The sequence below is a fragment of the Dermacentor andersoni genome, chromosome 4 (genome assembly GCF_023375885.2).
Source record: "Dermacentor andersoni chromosome 4, qqDerAnde1_hic_scaffold, whole genome shotgun sequence".
In the NCBI taxonomy this organism is placed as follows: domain Eukaryota; kingdom Metazoa; phylum Arthropoda; class Arachnida; order Ixodida; family Ixodidae; genus Dermacentor; species Dermacentor andersoni.
Window position 1 is genome coordinate 183,026,971 of NC_092817.1, and position 19,420 is coordinate 183,046,390.

General features: G+C 45.1%; 1 protein-coding gene across 2 annotated transcripts in view; it reads right to left on the reverse strand.

Moving 5' to 3' along the window:
• Positions 1-19,420, reverse strand: part of TRAM (translocating chain-associated membrane protein 1) — a 42,282-nt gene that overhangs the window by 17,909 nt on the left and 4,953 nt on the right. For both annotated transcript variants that reach the window (XR_011893974.1, XM_055070625.2), the window contains exons 3-8: positions 19,077-19,195; positions 9,623-9,739; positions 7,107-7,165; positions 4,336-4,420; positions 3,015-3,085; positions 2,649-2,759 (exon numbers count right to left, since the gene is read on the reverse strand). Coding sequence is in view for 1 of the 2 variants with exons in the window: in XM_055070625.2 (XP_054926600.1) it covers positions 2,649-2,759; positions 3,015-3,085; positions 4,336-4,420; positions 7,107-7,165; positions 9,623-9,739; positions 19,077-19,195 (562 nt within the window). In the remaining variant the exon portion in view is untranslated. The remainder of the gene's footprint in view (positions 1-2,648; positions 2,760-3,014; positions 3,086-4,335; positions 4,421-7,106; positions 7,166-9,622; positions 9,740-19,076; positions 19,196-19,420) is intronic.

Consider the following 19,420-nt stretch of genomic DNA (forward strand, 5'->3'; position numbering starts at 1 on the left):
CCCTCTGTCTTCTTGATCACGCAACGTCTCATTTCTCTCCGTTGTGCGGGCGACTGAAAGCGCATCCTCCCAGCGCGCGGTTACTTTCGGATGGCTGAGCGCGCGGGACCTTCGTCTGCTCCTTGGTGCGGTGGCTCAATTCCGATTTAGAATACGAGCCGAGCTCGGATTCGGACAGAGTCGCATGCGAGGAAAAGGGTTCCGCATTGTCAGATTCGGATGTTGAGCGGATTTTATAGTCAGGCTCATGATGATGATGATGTTTACTAACAGCAGCTGCAGAACACTGAAATGTGCATATAGCATTGACTACGTTATTTGTATACCAATCATAATCAAAAATAAATTGCTATGTTCATTCCCTGTTATGCTCGTTCCCTGAAATCAAGCCGACACTGGGGGTGCGTCACGGCCAGAAAGGTCTGACAGCGAAAGGGTTAATTTTGATCCTGCATATTTTGCAGTGCACCAACATCTCAGTACACAGGCGTTCTTGCAACCCACTGGCATCGAGGGGCTGCTGTCATAGCCACGAACTCAACTTGCAATCGTCTCCCCCCCAAAAAAGTATGCACCTCTTTGGGCTTATCTTGCACTTGAACAATAACCATCATCTACTACCTTGCACGTTTTTCCTTTCTTTATTGCGGCGCACCCAGAACTTCCAGGTCATGAACGGCATGTGCATTATCGGCATGGCATTCCATTCTTGACGGGAAAGTAGCGAGTGCAGAGTTTTCAAGAAAGGGAATGCAAACACGACAGATGGCAATTATTATTTCGGGACAAGATATGCCCCAACAGGTGTAAGCTTTTTTGACAGGGAGCCTTAGTCACTGAGCCAGTGCATGAAGACCGACTGAGCTTGCTTGAAGCTGATTGGTTGAAAACATGCCAGATACGCAATCCTTTCTAGAACCTTGGCTGGCCTTGATTGATGCTCTGCCAATGGCTGAGAACAGTACAAACTGAACACTTTGTGTAGACTAGAACTAGTGATGGGCACTTACTTTTGAACTAAGCTTGTTTGAGAGCACGTATAGGCATGCAGTCAGAAGGCATTTAAAACGTATTTTGCACTTTCTGTTTTGATCACACAAACTCTACATTGGTGAAAACTCGTCAGTTAGCTGTTCCTCATGTCGCACTACAACTGTTTAACGAGAAATCAAAAATGAAGCCAGTAAGTACTATAAGAAGTTAATCAAATATGGTACAATCAATTAATTGGCCACGCTGAAAAAATTTACTGGAGACCAGTCAAGTTGAGTTTTTAACATAATTCACTTGGCAGTGTGCATTTGCAGCACTTAATTATTTTTTATATCTTTGGCTGCGTTGATGGGACAGTTTCTACATTGACCTGGAATCAAGTGAACACAGCATCTGAAATGGGCCACTGTGCCTAACTTCTAAACCTGTGATGAGTCGTCTTGCGTCAATTTATTGCGATAGAAGTTATACGGACACTCCAAGTGCATTTCTGCCATTGGCATTGCCATGAGGTTCCGTATAAAGTCCAAGGGAAGGGCGATAAAATTGTCGCCTCGCACCGTATGCTGTATGTGCGAGGGTGAGCTGGTGTTTGCACACGAAAGGGAGGAAAGCGGGGAGGAAGTGCTCCGTCTTCCGTCACGCACAAGGCTCCAGAAGGGAGGGGGGGGACGCCTGTATCTTGAAAGCCGTCTGCGAAGGAGACACAGTTCGCCGCACACTGTGTTTTCATGGCTGCAAGACGTGCTGTGACGGCTGCGAGATGAACTGACCTTCGTGCTGCGAGACACAGCACGGGCAGTTCGCTCGCTGCTGCTGCCGTGCTTCCTCACTCTAGTGTTTTGAATGCGAGTTTCTGCAGTCATCGAGTAAGATGTGTTCATGTCTGCTCGTGCACATGTCACACCATGCTTGTTAATTTAGTTAGTATGCCTATGTTTACAAGTTTATACGGCCGATGAGCCTACTGTCCTTTCTTCCATACAGCTGTCCGCTAATTTGCTATTGCAATCGATGCTTCGCCTTTTGGGCGAAACTGCTACTTTTTTTCAACCACTGCCCAACATTTGCTGCATCCATGACAGACAGTACATTAGGAATGTAATTTATGCAGTAGCTGTTTAATTCAAGCAGAATGGCATGTTTGTTATTGATCAGCAACACCTTCTTGATGAGACCATCTGTGTGCCAAGCTTGTTTTTGCTCCTAAACAGCTACCAAGATCTTCTGTTCTCAAGCAAGGCGAGTTGGCATGGGAAATGCATGAAATTCCCCAGCAATACTAGAATTCAAGAACTCCCAGTGACTTTTCACAGAGAGAGCGCTGGAAAAGATACACATGTGGTAGCTAGCAGACTTCTCAGCAAAGAGCGCGCTGAGAAATCAGGCTGGTTGGTCAAGTGTGGAGACAATAGCATGCTTCAAGAAGCACAGCTGCCATGGCTGTAGCTATCTGCTGCCAAGCAAGTGGTTTTGGTGGCAGCCACGTTCTGATGGGGGCAGAATGTAAAAACACTAGGTCCCTAGAAGTTTGCATCTAATACAGAGACCCCAGCACCTACTACAGCAGCCCTCATAGACCTCAGTACAATTGCGGTATGCAAAACTCTATCAATTATCATTACTTTTCCAGACACATATGACCGAATACTCACCCATAGTCAGCGGCCTTAGTGCGCTCGGCAAAGAGCAGCAGCCGGGATGCATGGAACACCGTCTCCACCAGGTAGTGCATCACCGAAAGGCACAGCGCTATCCTCGAGAAGCTGCATAGGGCCATCATCGCCATCAACCATAGGGCCATAGCGCCATCAACAACACACACGCACAGAGCAGATCATATTACAATTTTGGCTAATACACTGTGTCTATTAGATCAAGAGAATTAGACTAAGGGCCACATGCTCCATAGTGAAATGTTTGCATAGTAACACTTGTTTTGGTGGTTACACTCTGAACTCCCATTGAGGGGAGCATTCTTGCATAGTCAAAACAGAGGAAGCAGCAGCACTTAAACTCACTTGAGAACGTAGGACACGAGGAAGAAGATGAGCGGAAGCGTGGCTGTGGTAATGCGTGCAGACATCTCATCCTGCGCACGTAGAATGAAAGGTGACACGAGTCAGGGAACCCTTGCCTTTTTTTTTTTTTTTTCGACAGCGTAAAATGTGCAAAGATGCACAGGACAAAAATAATAGTGCAACAACAAAATGACTCAGTGCTGTTGGGGCATACATCTTTTTGAGTTTTGCTAAACATGTAGTACATTCAGTGATCTAGATTTCAGAAGTTGTTGCAGGGCTGACTGCTTTGACCTAACAAATACATTGTGGCGTGCTCACGCAAGTGCACGAGAATGAAGGTGACATGACACAAGATGGTGTGCATCACGTGCATCCTTTGTTAATGTGTCGTTATCGTCACACGCTAACAATGTTAATTCATTCATGCATTTTTATTTCAGCATTCTGGCACATTTCTAGCACAATATGCAGGGGCATAGACCAAGAAACACAAAAGACTCGAGGGGGTCTGCGAACGATAATTGCACCTTAAGAAGCAGAACGACACGTACATACAATGGTGAAACTATGCATGCAAAATACGATACCATACCTATTAGCACGTAAGCTTTACAATTCATAAAGTCCTGTGGTAGGCAAGTAGGGGGGAAGCACGGAGAGATAGCACACATTTCCTTTTTAAAAGTCGCTCCGAGTGCACGTCTTTTAAACATACACACACAATCGAGCAATGAGGGGTTAAATTAAGACGCAGCACACCGAGAAGCAGTAAACTAGGAAATGCGAATAACTGACAACCAATAAACTGTTTCTATATCGCAGTGACTTCTCCAGCTCCTAAGCTGTTGCCAATTGCATCTGCGTCAGGAACTCTTTTTGCATAAATTTGCTCGAAGCAAGTATCCCTCTTGCATCCTTTCACCATTAAAAGACTTGCAAAGAGAGGGTATGCAGAGACTGATGTGTGATACACAAACAGAATAGTCTTTTTCGTAATATTTTACCCAACATTCTTAAAACTGGCCCCAATTAATAAACCTTATGAAAAATTCGGAAAAGTTGACAGTTATGCCATGCTAACAGTCTAGAAACGGATACCACAAAGAAATACCAGAAAGTCCCATTTTAAATTAAGCGAACAAAATTAAGACAAGTCTCTGAAGATCGCCACCTGTCAACTCCTCAAACTTGCGCACTCCGCAGAAGTTTTCTATCAGCATAACAGGAGGTGCATCAACAGCAGAGTGCAGCAGAAGTAGCCTTTTCTATCATCAATGCTCATATGTCAGGAGTCTACCACAAAGCCATCAGTGTTCACCTTCTTCGTCTTCTGGAAGTACAGCTCAGGGTAGCAGTGCAGCCAGTAAGCCAGCTGGATGATGAAGTAGAACTTGAACATGAACCTGCACACAGAGGAACAAGCTAGACCAACACTCCAGGGCGAGATCCTACTGGCAATACACATGTCAACACATTCCTATGGCTTTGCAACCGGAACAGAAGTGAAGCTCCCATGTGAGGCCTCTGCAGGTTGTAGTTAACACAGTTGAACCCACTTATAACAACATTCAAGTGCCACGAAAATTCCATTGTTATAACCGATAATCGTTATACCCGGGTTACATGAAAAAATCAAAAAGGGAAAATGGCAAAGCTGATGTGAGAAAACTATAATGGCGGGGATGCCAGTGCCCCTACCCAGCACCTTCCTCCATCTGGCTTCTGATTGTGTTATCTCGCTTAACTGCTTCCTGGGCGCTCCGATCGCGTGAAACAAGCCGCGGCTGTCGGCATTAAAGAATGGCACTGCTATAGCAACTGCAAAGAGGTGTCAAGGGCGGCAAGCGATATGCAAGCACCGCCAAGTCATCGCTTTGGTGGCCCCAAAAGGGGCCTTTTAAAGATGGCGAGAAGGCCGCCGAGGCAGCTTGTCAGCTTGAGAAATCATCTTGCAACCTACTTCTCAAGCCTTTTGCAAAAGCATCTTGCAACGTACTTCTCACTGGCTTGCACAAGAAAAGCCTACGTCCGTCAGCTTTGCATGCTTTACGCGAAGCTTGCCGACATCCTTCTCCAATGCATCCGGGTGCTCCACGTAGTGCAGCGGAAGGTTCCTCGCAAAAACGAAGCCCTGGAGGGACTGAATCATCTGCCAGGCCTCCTCTGAGGACAACGTTGAGGCAGCCTGCCCTACCGCCTCACTGCTGCTGTCGTTTCCGTCGCTATCTGATGCAAGCACTTTCGTGACAATCACCTCATCGGTTAGCACTTAGTTTCCAAATTTATAGCCATGCGCTTTCTTTTCACCGGCAACATCATGCATTGCCAATGATCAGTGGACGGATCAGCCATCTTCCGTTTCGGTGGCGAGTCAAGCGAGGCTGAGAAACCGCGTGGCCAGGAATGACTTCAACGCAACCAACAAAAGCAAACACGAGCGACTAAGCTGTGGAGGAACCAGTGAGCAACATGCAAGCAGCGCAGTTGGTGCGGTCTGTTCATGTTTCAGAGGGTGGGGCGGCGTAGAGCTATGGGCGCCGCCCATTCATGTTCGGAGGGGTGGAAGGGCGACGGGATTGAGCCGCACGGAGATGGCTGAAACATGAGCGTGTGGCGGCTGTTGGAGCATCGTGCAGCAGCTTGAATTTCTCATTTTCCTTATTTCTTTTCAAGGATGTTTCATTTCACTACCTTTTGGCTCAGACACCCAGCATCCAGACGTCCTCATTATAACCGATAATGCGGCATCGGGGCATTGTAGTAAGCAGGTTATTTCACCATGGAAAACATACAAAAGTTGACGGTGCAGTAGCTTCTCATTGTCATAACCGATATATTGTTATAACTGGTATCACTATAAGTGGGTTCGACTGCAATACTGCTGCTGGCTTAAAGGGCCCCTCACCATGTCTGGCCAGCTTGACCTGACAAGCGCAGACAAGCGCAATGTACGATAACAATCGTGTCTGCAAAGCATTACATAGTTACGCACCACAGAAAGATCTGAAAGTTCAAATTGAATGCCATTTGCCCTTCTCGCGGCTGCCGCGCTCCAAGCCGGAGGGTGATGTACACGTGCTAGTGTGCCTATGTACACGTTTTTGTGCTGTGACGTCACTTGTGGTGACATACGACTTCTAGAATTATTCAAGGCAACATGTGTTATTTGTGTAATATGTTGATTGGATAGACAAATGAACGCTTAGAGAAATAATAAAACACCCAAACCAAATGTCTCCATGTTTTTATTTTACTTCGCACAGCAGCAAGAGAGATGTACTGCCAATTCGTCTGCTTGTTCCAACGTCGTGCAGTCACATGCACAGACACCAAAACTGTCATATTCTACTGTGTTCCAGCGCGGGATCATGCTCTGTGATCCAGTTGTGTCTGCCTCAGTATTCGTGTAGTACAGACTTACAACGCTAGTCAGGTGTCCTCAGGCAAAGCACGCAAAACGAGACAACCACAACAGCTCATGCAAGGTGCCACCAGCGGAAGTGCGAACGCAAAAGAGCGAGGAGAAAAAGAAGATGAAAGCGTGGCTTGTGATGTATGCATCATGCGATCCTCGAGGTCCGGTATGGGAGAACGCAGGAAAGGAATTTCGCTTGTGGAGGCTACACAGGAAAAGTGGAGCATGTGTCTCGCTTGACAGAGGAACTCACCTCCTGAAATCATGGGTTCGCGACACCTAAATATTTCTATCTCGGCTAATAATGAACCAACTTGGAAATCTTTTGGGGCAGAACCCTCCCTAGAGAACACGTAACAACTTCCAGCATATAACCGAAGTTTGCTGTGTGGCCTGGTAAGGGGCCCTTAATGCAACAAACAGAGCTGTATTTTATTGTACTGTATATGTTTGCACATTTTAAGCTGCGTGATGCATTCACAAATGGAGTCATATTCTCGATTGATCACTTAACCCTGGAATGACAAAGTGTCTCGCACACTACCTCACTGGAGTGCAGGGCTGTTCTGCCTTACGAGAATGGTCAACTCAGAGTACGATTCACCCGCAGATGCTAACTGGCACTGCTACCACCAACCCCAAGTGCCAAGAAGTTTATCCCTGCCAACACTTACGACATCTCGTTGTGGGGGTAGCCCTCCCACAGCTTGTTGATGCTGGGCAGGTAGCCTTCCTGCAAGAGGAAATGTGATGGTTGTTGCCACAATTACAGAAGAGGTAAAAAATAAATGGCAGCATCCCAAGCAATTTGGTGACTCAGTAAAATACAAAGTCTGACCACACTTTAGCTCTAACTGTACGGACAGGGATTCCCAGTTCCTCACTATCTTTCACAGTCTTTTGTTAATGTGTATGGTAGCCTAGCAAAACATTGGCACAGAACGTTTATTCAAAACGGCAATCTGGGTGAGTTGGTAGGGTAACATCTTCAAAATCAACCATTGTGACACAGATGACAAACAAAGGCTCGGAGAATGCAGCGCCCATCTTATCTGAGCCTCTGTCTGTTTCAAGCTGTTTAATTCCATACATGGGCAGCGTGCAATTTTAAGCAAGCCTCTGCGCATAACGTGCTACAACTTAGTTAAATTGTAAATTTTATGGTTAAGACGCAGATTTTCATTATAATAGATATGCAGATATCTACAGCAGTGTTAGATACATAAGCAAGCCTCATACTCAATGACTGTACAGGAACTTAACTTTTGTGTTACTAAACATAGAAAAAAATAATGTTAAGGGAGGATGTTACGTATTTATAGTATGACCATAGGCCAATAACAGCAGGAAAGATATGGTAACAATGCTAAAAGAAAGTTGTTTTATTTTCCATTTACTTTTAGGCAGTGGTACCGGGGGCTTAAAGATTATTTTTAATAAATGCAAAAGAACACTTTTTATGTCTTACTAAACTTAAAGGGACACTAAAGGCAAATACTAAGTCAAGCTAAAGTGATAGATTAGGGCTCAAGAATCTCTACGGCATCAATATTATCGCGAACAGAGCCTTAATAATCGAGAAATTCAGGTAAATGCAGGCCATGATTAGAGACTCCCCCGGGACATTCAAGCACTTGTCCGATGACGAAAGCACTCTTCAGTTAAATTCTGCCACTAGGGCTCAACTACTCGCTGCAAAAAACATCCTTGCGTTCTATTACAAGATGAAATAAAATGCTACTTGTCCATTTCTATTTCATCTTTTGAAAAAAAAGAGCTCATTGAAATTGCCGTCGGCAACGACGCGGGCGGTCAAACAGTTTCATTTCCGCTCGACTCTGCGCCGCCCACGCTTTCGCATTTCATTAGTTTCGTTATCATGCAGTGCTGCGCTGCTTTTGCTGGCTCACGAAACTTGCACAAACTGGAAGTAGCAGAGAATTCAACGTCCATGTGATGTCACGGGATGCCCGAACGGTCCACGCCACTTGACCAAAAAGCAGCTGCAGTGGCGAACCCACCGCCCTGTCTCGACTCAGTACCGCAGTCTGTCGGGTGCCGTTTTGTTCACCGACGGCAGGCAGCAAAGGGTGGTGATGGTGTGTGCAACATTACCACTCCCCCGGTTGGGTGGCGGGAGATTTAAATTAAGAAAAAGGCATTCGGATCCTTCAGATGCAATTTTCTTATAAACTGAGTCTTTTCTTGGCACGAAACAAGCGTTGCGAGGTTTCTGGGACGGTATTAAAACAGTTCATGTTGACTCAGTATTTGCCTTTAGTGTCTCTTTAACACATCAAATATCGAGTACAATACATAAGACACTTTTCCCATTCAATAGTGAAGCACTGCGTTGTGCACACATGGTATACCAGGCTCGCATAAGCTACATTTATCTTATACTAGAGATTTGTGCAATATACAATATAATTCATTGTATTCCTATAGGCTAATTGCTTCATTCCAAAAGCATTATATTGATACCAGTGCTTCACTCGCACAAACTGAGGAAAAGAGTAGATGCTCTGATAGAGAGGATACAGAGAGAAATTCAAGTTATCTCTTCTCATATATTATATGAAATAAATGAAGAGCTATTATCCTTACGTTTTGATAAATTTTGAAAATACTGTTTTTTATTATAACAACTTAATCGAACAGTACTGTAACTTAATGCTGCTTTAGGAAGGAAAAAAATTTTGCTTGCACACTTTTCGCAGAGCAGTATTTTCCTTTTTCTTAAGGTGCACAATTTCTATGGTTTTGTGTACCTTGTTGTGACATCGTTGCACTACTTTGCAAATGCATCTAGTGCAAAATATGTTTAATTCCCATTGCTGTTTTTAGGCACTTGTATATGCATGCAAACTGCTGCAGCCGGCGTATTTTGAATGTACTCTATTTGACATTTGATGCCATGCTGTTGTACTTGTGCTCTGGACACAGTGACAGTGAGAGTACGAAATTGGGCTATTGTGAATGGCATGAACAGCGCGGACAACTGTGCAAGGAAGACAGAAAGTCAACATGTGTGTTCCGTTTTTTTTTTTTCCTGTTTTTCTGTGCTGTTCACCATGGCACTGACAGAGTCTGAACTGACGTTACCACAATTTCTAGTCCTAGCTACTCCACTTCCTTGGGAAGGAAACAAACTCAACGACTCTTTCGTGGAAGAGTGGATGAGACATGCCTTGCGGATAATCTCGGCACCCCAGAGGAAAGAGGCAAGGCAGAAGATCAGCAGCTGACCCGACTCGTTGAATTTGCTGTGCTTCATCTTGGACAGGTGCATCTTGCGGTTCAGTTTCTGCACACAATGGAAGAAAACGGACGTTACAATGATCGATCGTACAAAAAGAAGGCAAATGCGTGCGTGCAAAATAGTTTATGTGCCGTATCCCCAAATAAATCTTTCACCGTGCTTTCCACAGTAACCTTAAACCTGCAGTACAAGCCACGACATTCACAACTGATCTCCATATCCCCAAATTTGCCAGTGGTTTGTTAAAACATGTTTCGCAGGAACGAGCCACTGCGTAAAGTGTGTTTACATCCTAACCCCCCCGCCTCCCAGTCAAAACTCTCAACAGTTTCTTTGGCTTCCAGTGCATATGTCTAAACAATGTATGAAAACATTACCAAGGCAAAATGTTGAGTGAAAGAAGTGCAGTTGACAGATAAAGAGAAAACCCCCGAGTGAAGTCATAATTGTCGGGTTAGTTAACACTGATTTTTCGTGCATTTCTTTTTTTTGTACACAGATAAAGAAGAAGAGCTTCTTGTTGGACTAGTTGGTTTTGGACGTACACAGATGAGGCAGCTGTGTGACCAACGACGCACTCGTCAATAATGACATACTGAACGACTATTGAGTAAATACTGAAAACGAGCCATCCAAGGCTTGAACTTAGAGCAACTAAGTGCAATGCAATGGAAAGCATAGGAGAAGTAAACCGTGCTTTTTAATTGAAATCTAGGAACAAGAAAAACAAAAAAAAGGGGACAAAGGGATGACTTACCGCAGGTGCAAGCTGAACCCACATCTCTTCAACATTTTAATTAAAAAAAAGAACAGTTGACTTCCCCTATACCTTTCCTGGTTTCTTCATCTCATGGCTTCATCATCATCATCAGCAGCCTAGTTACGCCCACTGCAGGGCAAAGGCCTCTCCCATACTTCTCCAACTGCCCCGGTCATGTACTAATTGTGGCCATGTTGTCCCTGCAAACGTCTTAATGTCATCTGCCCACCTAACTTTCTGCCGCCCCCTGCTACGCTTCCCTTCCCTTGGAATCCAGTCCGTAGCTCTTAGTGACCATCGGTTATCTTCCCTCCTCATGACATGTCCGGCCCATGCCCATTTCTTTTTCTTGATTTCAACTAAGATGTCGTTTACCCGCGTTTGTTGCCTCACCCAATCTGCTCTTTTCTTATCCCTTAGCGTTACACCCATCATTCTTCTTTCCATAGCTCGTTGCGTCGTCCTCAATTTCAGCAGAACCCTTTTCGTAAGCCTCCAGGTTTCTGCCCCATATGTGAGTACTGGTAACACACAGCTGTTGTACACTTTCCTTTTGAGGGATAGTGGCAACCTACTGTTCATGATTTGAGAATGCCTGCCAAACGCACCCCAACCCATTCTTATTCTTCTGGTTATTTCAGTCTCATGATCCGGATCCGTGGTCACTACCTGCCCTAAGTAGATGTATTCCCTTACCACTTCCAGTGTTTCGCTACCTATCGTAAACTGCTGTTCTCTTCCGAGACTGTTAAACAGTACTTTAGTTTTCTGCAGATTAATTTTCAGACCCACCCTTCTGCTTTGCCTCTCCAGGTCAGTGAGCATGCATTGCAATTGGTCTCCTGAGTTACTAAGCAAGGCAATATCATCAGCGAATCGCAAGTTGCTAAGGTATTCTCCATCAACTTTTATCCCCAATTCTTCCCACTCCAGGCCTCTGAATACCTCCTGTAAACATGCTGTGAATAGCATTGGAGATATCGTATCTCCCTGTCTGACGCCTTTCTTTATAGGAATTTGTTGCTTTCTTTGTGGAGGACTACGGTGGCTGTGGAGCCGCTATAGATATCTTCCAGTATTTTTACATATGGCTCATCTACGCCCTGATTCCGTAATGCCTCCATGACTGCTGAGGTTTCGACTGAATCAAACGCTTTCTCGTAATCAATGAAAGCTATATATAAGGGTTGGTTATATTCTGCACATTTCTCTATCACTTGATTGATAGTGTGAATATGGTCTATTGTTGAGTAGCCTTTACGGAATCCTGCCTGGTCCTTTGGTTGACAGAAGTCTAAGGTGTTCCTGATTCTATTTGCGATTACCTTAGTAAATACTTTGTAGGCAACGGACAGTAAGCTGATCGGTCTATAATTTTTCAAGTCTTTGGCGTCCCCTTTCTTATGGATTAGGATTATGTTAGCGTTCTTCCAAGATTCCGGTACGCTCGAGGTTATGAGGCATTGCGTATACAGGGTGGCCAGTTTCTCTAGAACAATCTGACCACCATCCTTCAACAAATCTGCTGTTACCTGATCCTCCCCAGCTGCCTTCCCCCTTTGCATAGCTCCTAAGGCTTTCTTTACTTCTTCTGGCGTTGCCTGTGGGATTTCGAATTCCTCTAGGCTATTTTCTCTTCCACTATCGTCGTGGGTGCCACTGGTACTGTATAAATCTCTATAGAACTCCTCAGCCACTTGAACTATCTCATCCATATTAGTAACGATATTGCCGGCTTTGTCTCTTAACGCGCACATCTGATTCTTGCCTATTCCTAGTTTCTTCTTCACTGTTTTTAGGCTTCCTCCGTTCCTGAGAGCCTGTTCAATTCTATCCATATTATAGTTCCTGATGTCCGCTGTCTTACGCTTGTTGATTAACTTAGAAAGTTCTGCCAGTTCTATTCTAGCTGTAGGATTAGAGGCTTTCATACATTGGCGTTTCTTGATCAGATTTTTCGTCTCCTGCGATAGCTTACTGGTTTCCTGTCTAACGGCGTTACCACCGACTTCTATTGCGCACTCCTTAATGATGCCCATGAGGTTGTCGTTCATTGCTTCAACACTAAGGTCCTCTTCCTGAGTTAAAGCCGAATACCTGTTCTGTAGTTTGATCCGGAATTCCTCTAGTTTCCCTCTTACCGCTAACTCATTGATTGGCTTCTTGTGTACCAGTTTCTTTCGTTCCCTCCTCAAGTCTAGGCTAATTCGAGTTCTTACCATCCTGTGGTCACTGCAGCGTACCTTGCCGAGCACGTCTACGTCTTGAATGATGCCAGGGTTCGCGCAGAGTATGAAGTCGATTTCATTTCTAGTCTCACCATTCGGGCTCCTCGACGTCCACTTTCGGCTAACCCGCTTGCGGAAAAAGGTATTCATTATCCGCATATTATTCTGTTCTGCAAACTCTACTAATAATTCTCCTCTGCTATTCCTAGAGCCTATGCCATATTCTCCCACTGACTTGTCTCCAGCCTGCTTCTTGCCTACCCTGGCATTGAAGTCGCCCATCAGTATAGTGTATTTTGTTTTGACTTTACTCATCGCCGATTCTACGTCTTCATAAAAGCTTTCGACTTCCTGGTCATCATGACTAGATGTAGGAGCGTAGACCTGTACAACCTTCATTTTGTACCTCTTATTAAGTTTCACAACAAGACATGCCACCCTCTCGTTAATGCTATAGAATTCCTGTATGTTACCCGCTATTTCCTTATTAATCAGGAATCCGACTCCTAGTTCTCGTCTCTCCGCTAAGCCCCGGTAACACAGTACATGCCCACTTTTTAGCACTGTATATGCTTCTTTTGTCGTCCTAACCTCACTGAGCCCTATTATATCCCATTTACTACCCTCTAATTCCTCCAATAACACTGCTAGACTCGCCTCACTAGATAGCGTCCTAACGTTAAACGTTGCCAGGTTCAGATTCCAATGGCGGCCTGTCCGGAGCCAGGTATTCTTAGCACCCTCTGCAGCGTCACAGATCTGACCGCCGCCGTGGTCAGTTGCTTCGCGGCTGCTGGGGACTGAGGGCCGGGGTTCGATTGTTGTATTCATATAGGAGGTTGTGGCCAAGTACTGCACCAGGGTGGCCAATTCTGCTCTGGTGAGAGAGTGCGTTACCGGTTCTGGTCACCGGGATCAGGCCGCACTCCAGGCCCGTTTGTGCAATTTTCTCAACACACGGTTTTTTCTGTTTTTTTTGTATTTTCCGGTGGAGAATAGCGCGGCACCGGGATTTGAATCACGGTCCTCTTGCACTGGAGACGGATACTCTACCGTCCCCGTAGGAGTTAAATTAAAAATTAATTTATGGGGTTGTACGTGATAAAACCACTTTCTGATTATGCACGCCGTAGTGGAGGATTCCAAAAATTTCGACCACCTGGGGTTCTTTAACGTGCACCTAATTCTAAGTACACGGGTGTTTTCGCATTTCGCCCCCATCGAAATGCGGCCGCCGTGGTCGGGGTCCGATCCCGCGACCTCGTGCTCAGCAGTCTAACACCATAACCACTGAGCAACCACGGCGGGTCCCGCAGGAGTTGTACGCCTCATTTAACCTACAGTGGTGCTCGATTTGGTCAGTCAAGGTGGACCAATCTGAGCTCGGTTATACCGCATGGATGGCACTCGGCTAGAGAACCTGGTATTTATGACCTGCACATGTGAGTGTGAGGCCATACATATTTGAAGATATATATCTTCCTTTTTTTTTTTTTTTTAGGAGGGTTCCCGTACAGTGATAAAATAAAGGAAAAGACATTAAAAGAAAGAAAAAAAAAGAAAGAAAAAGGGGCGAAAAAAAAAGGAACATAACAGGTGATTTGAACTCCTGACCCTTCGATGTTGCCCGGAAAGATAGCTCAGTCGGTTGGTTCGTCAGGCCCCAGGCTACTTTCAAGCGCCACAGCTCCTGCTCCGAGCCTCACACTTACGTGGAAAGAGACTCATGTTGTCCGCGATAGTCGGTTTTTGCTTTTTTGCTGATTCCGAGTAGTTGGAAGGCATACTTTCTAGGAAAAAATGGCCGCTCGAGGAGAAGACCGAACTCGAGCGGCTTTAGAGGCTAGGAAAACTGCCTTAAAATATTTAGACTTGAGGGAAAGCTTCGTTAACAAACTATAACACGGCAATCAGCACTCGAATACGACGAGAGAAATTACTGAGACGTGGAAAATTTCCCTTGAAAAAAAAAATCTGGTTTGCGAGACAGATGCTTGTATGTATTGAACCTCTTAAAAGATGAGGGGGGGAAATATGCGCTCACCGAGAGGGCATGTGGCAGCACGAGACATCCACAAGGCACCTTACAGAGATGTGGAGAGCTTCGCGGCCGGAACGAAGCCTCCCTTCTCCGCCGGCCAAGAGGGGGAAACGCGCTTTCCGATCGCTCAAGGTTGCGCGGACAAAGCATAACTCTAGCGTCTAGGAAAAGCTTAACCAGGTGCGATGGCGGCACGCACAGCGTGGGAAGCTAGCCGCCAGAATAACTATACCAAGGACTGCTGCTGTTGAGGGCGAAATACCTTCGTGTAATTATAATAACCCTAATAGGACTACTTTCGGAAAAAAAAAAGGAAACGGCCCAGAGGGCTATACTACGAGAGCTATGACTGATAGTTTTCTATATATATATATATATATATTCATCTCATCTATGGGATCGCATGCGCGCGCTGTTTCTTTGTCTCTGCGTGTAGTACAGTTAAGAGAGCCAGTTTAAGGGCGGAGAAGAAGAAAGAAGAGAAAAGCAAAAACTGCAGCGCAGTGGTTTTAAAGCGCACCCGTGGTAGAGAAACGGAATGCGATATAAGCGTGCGTAGCCATGATACGCACACGACAAACTGCCTTAAAATATTTAGACTTGAGGGAAAGCTTCGTTAGCAAACGATAGCACGGCAATCAGCCCTCGAATATAATTATAACTCTAATAATAATTGTAAATATTCATCTCATCTATGGGATCTAATGCGCACGCTGTTGCTTTGTCTCTGCGTGTAGTATAGTTAAGAGAGCCAGTTTAAGGGCGGAGAAGAAGAAAGAAAAGAAAAGCAAAAACTGCAGCGCCGTGGTTTTAAAGCGCACCCGTGGTAGAGAAACGGAATGCGATATAAGCGTGCGTAGCCATGATACGCACACGACAAACTGCCTTAAGATATTTAGACTTGAGGGAAAGCTTCGGTAACAAACGATAGCACAGCAATCAGCACTCGAATATAATTATAACCCTAATACTAATTGTAAATATTCATCTCATCTATGGGATCTAATGCGCGCGCTGTTGCTTTGTTCTTTGTGTAGTAGTTAAGAGAGCCAGTTTAAGGGCGGAGAAGAAGGGAGGGAAGGAAAGTCGTTGAAGCAAAATTACAGCGCCGTGGTTTTAAAGCGCACCCGTGGTAGAGAAACGGAAGGCGATATAAGCGTGCGTGGCCATGATACGCACACGACAAACTGCCTTAAAATATTTAGACTTGAGGGAAAGCTTCGTTAGCAAACGATAGCACGGCAATCAGCACTCGAATATAATTATAACCCTAATAATAATTGTAAATATTCATCTCATCTATGGGATCTAATGCGCGCGCTGTTGCTTTGTCTCTGCGTGTAGTAGTTGAGAGAGCCAGTTTAAGGGCGGAGAAGTGGGAAGGAAAGGATAGTCTCTGAAGCAAACTTGCAGCGTCGTGGTTTTAAAGCGCAACCATGGTAGAGAAACGGAAGGCGATATAAGCGTGCGTGGCCATGATACGCACACGACAAACTGCCTTAAAATATTTAGATTTGAGGGAAAGCTTCGTTAACAAACTATAACACGGCAATCAGCACTCGAATACGACGAGAGAAATTACTGAGACGTGGAAAATTCCCTTGAAAAAAAAATCTGGTTTGCGAGACAGATGCTTGTATGTATTGAACCTCTTAAAAGATGAGGGGGGGAAATATGCGCTCACAGAGAGGGAATCGTCAGCACGAGACATCCACAAGGCACCTTACAGAGATGTGGAGAGCTTCGCGGCCGGAACGAAGCCTCCCTTCTCCGTCGGCCAAGAGGGGGAAACGCGCTTTCCGATCGCTCAAGGTTGCGCGGACAAAGCATAACTCTAGCGTCTAGGAAAAGCTTAACCAGGTGCGATGGCGGCACGCACAGCGTGGGAAGCTAGCCGCCAAAATAACTATACCAAGGACTGCTGCTGTTGAGGGCGAAATACCTTCGTGTAATTATAATAACCCTTCAAGTGACTGTGACTTCAAGTGACTGTAACTAACAAAAAATTCTGCCCCTTAGTTCCGACTACTGCTCTTGTTAAACGCAAATTCAAGCAAATTTAAAGCCAAGCTTGTCTGCAAAGCTAACACTCACATAAAGTTACATTAGTAATGATGCATGCACAACCATCAAATACGAAAAATGTCAATGCAACAAGAGCAATGAGGGAGAAGAAAGCGGGGATGAAATGCTTACGGTGTGCTTCTTGATGTACTGGATGGAAATAAAGATTATGTGCATAGTTATGAGGCATCGACAGATGGACACAAAGCTGAGAGTGCAATTCACACCAGCACGACACACCTGACACTCGATTGCAAAGTTTGAGTGAGATATTCTAAAGAAATTATCGAGTCAGGGCTTGTCTTTAAAAGCTAGCCTTTATGTAAAGCAACAGGAATAACAACACAAGCAAAGCTTTTTATCGTAAGAAACTAGTTGTAGCATTCGGCACAAGACAAGGCTGTGCAACATAAGAAGTGAACAGGAGGTTTGCTTCCCGTGTAGCCACTATGCCCTCTGTCTCTCACTGCATTGAATAAGATTTTCCGCACTATCTCTGAAAAACCACTAGTTCTAGTACCTGTTTCAGGCAGTCATAGCATTAGTATCCATTTTGGTGTGTCACTGATGAGCTTCAGTGATGCTTTGTGCTTAATAAATAAACAGTTCAATGTAGATGCTAGAAAAAAATTGCCCAAGTCGTACAAAATTGTGCAGCACCAACAGGCTCAACCTTGGTGAACAATTGCACAGTTCAGGTGCACCATGACAGGAAACACCCGTTTTCGTTTTCAAGAGGCTGGAGTGACTGTAAGCTTGCACTGCATGTTAAAGAAGATCTGCGCAACTTTCAGCAGATATAAAAGGGTATCATCTGGCTTTTTTCGCTCTTGAGATGATACATCTTCTGGGCTGTCTAGTGCACAACAACGTGCGGGTAACAGCCCAACCCCAAAACACAGTATGTTGCCTTGCTTGGTGCCATCACTGCATTGTTCAACTACGTGCTGCTGCTTGGGCTTGTCGATGGTCACGCTGACATAGTGTGACAATGGCTGTACTGCAGAAAAGAAGGCCTTAACCTGTTAAGGGGACCTCCACAACCGTTTTCATGCGGGGAACATGTGCAGTGGCATCCTTGGTACCAAATGTCAAAGAGCAGTCAACAAAGCAACCTGCGTCGGCGTCCTCAACTGGGCTTTGAAACGTAATTATGAATGATTATAAAATAAATGTCACCTTGTGTAGACTTCACTCCAATGGACATGTTTTTTACAGGGTTTACTTCGACCAGTAATCTGAAATTTTGCTTTGTTACATCGCACTTAGGCTGCTTCCCTTGGTGGTCAGCTAGTTTGTATGGCGCAGGCAGTGAAAGCCGGCTGTGTGGCCCAGCAAGGCATCCCGCATGGGAGGCCAAAGGTGGCTGTATGACCGGGGAGTCGGACACGAGTCATCACTGGCGAAAGCCAGCAAAGAGGCTCCTAGCGCTTGCGACAAAGAGTATGAGAAGCAGCTGATACCAATTCGTTGTCGTTGATGTATCAGCTGCCCAGATTAGCACACATCTGAGAAGCTATTTTTGCGGCACAGATAGAAAATGGACCAGTTCAGGGCCGTAAGGAGCAATAAAAGCTGTTCCTAGTAGATTTGTTAGATGGACTGAATGTAGAAAAAAAAGAACAGAACCTGGTACACATTCACACGTCAGGTTCAAAGTTACTAGTGAGGAGGAATTATTGCGTGAAAGCCAGTGAGGTGTTTTTTCTCGATGACCATAGCATCCAGGCTTCACTGCACAATGGAACAAACCACATCACTTTCCGTGCTTCAATCCACCACACTCAAAGACAAGTTTCCGTGGCGATGAAGGAAAAACCATCGGGGCAGGATTTCTGCACGTCTGTTACTGCACCAAGTAGTGCAGCAGATTTTGGCATTGCTTTCCATATCAGTTCTTCGGAAGAGCAAACACTGAACCTTGGTTACAGTGATGATCTTGCATTTGTCAAAACGTGAACGAGCAAAGTGATTAAAAAAAAGATTTTAATTCAACACTGAGTGGCATATCTTATGTTTTATTTTAATACAGTCAGTGTAGTAAGTAAGATGTTAAATTTCTCTGTTCTGCAGATTAAACGAATGCACAAGAAGGAGACTGTGGGACCATTTGCACGAGCGCTGCCATGCATGCCCTTTGCCTTCTGTGCACCGCCACAGAAAGCTGTCTGCAAGTGTAGTGCGCAGATGTGTCAAGAAACAGTCTCTGTAATCAGAACCGAAACCGGAACGCAGGCCACCACGTCTGCACCCTTCTCAGGGCAGCGTGCGCACAAGAATAGAACTCACGTCGAGCAGGTACTCCTGGATGATGGCATGCATGACGATGGCAATGAGGAAGTAGAAGAAGGTCAGGCATATGTCCTTGGCACCGTATGTGTAGTTCACGATCCCTTGCGTTTCCATGCCTGGGCAAGAAAACACGCACACGACAACCTTATGTATCTGTGCACGTATTACACCTTTTGTATTTTCTCACTTGTGACACCCTCAGGCCTTGAAGGTATTGATCTCAATACACAAATAGTGTTTTATTGAAGTTGGCTCTGAGTAAACACGCCTTGCATTATTTGGGCCCCTTCTATGCAGCATTCATAAAATGACCGAATGGGCCCAGACTTGTAAACATTCCA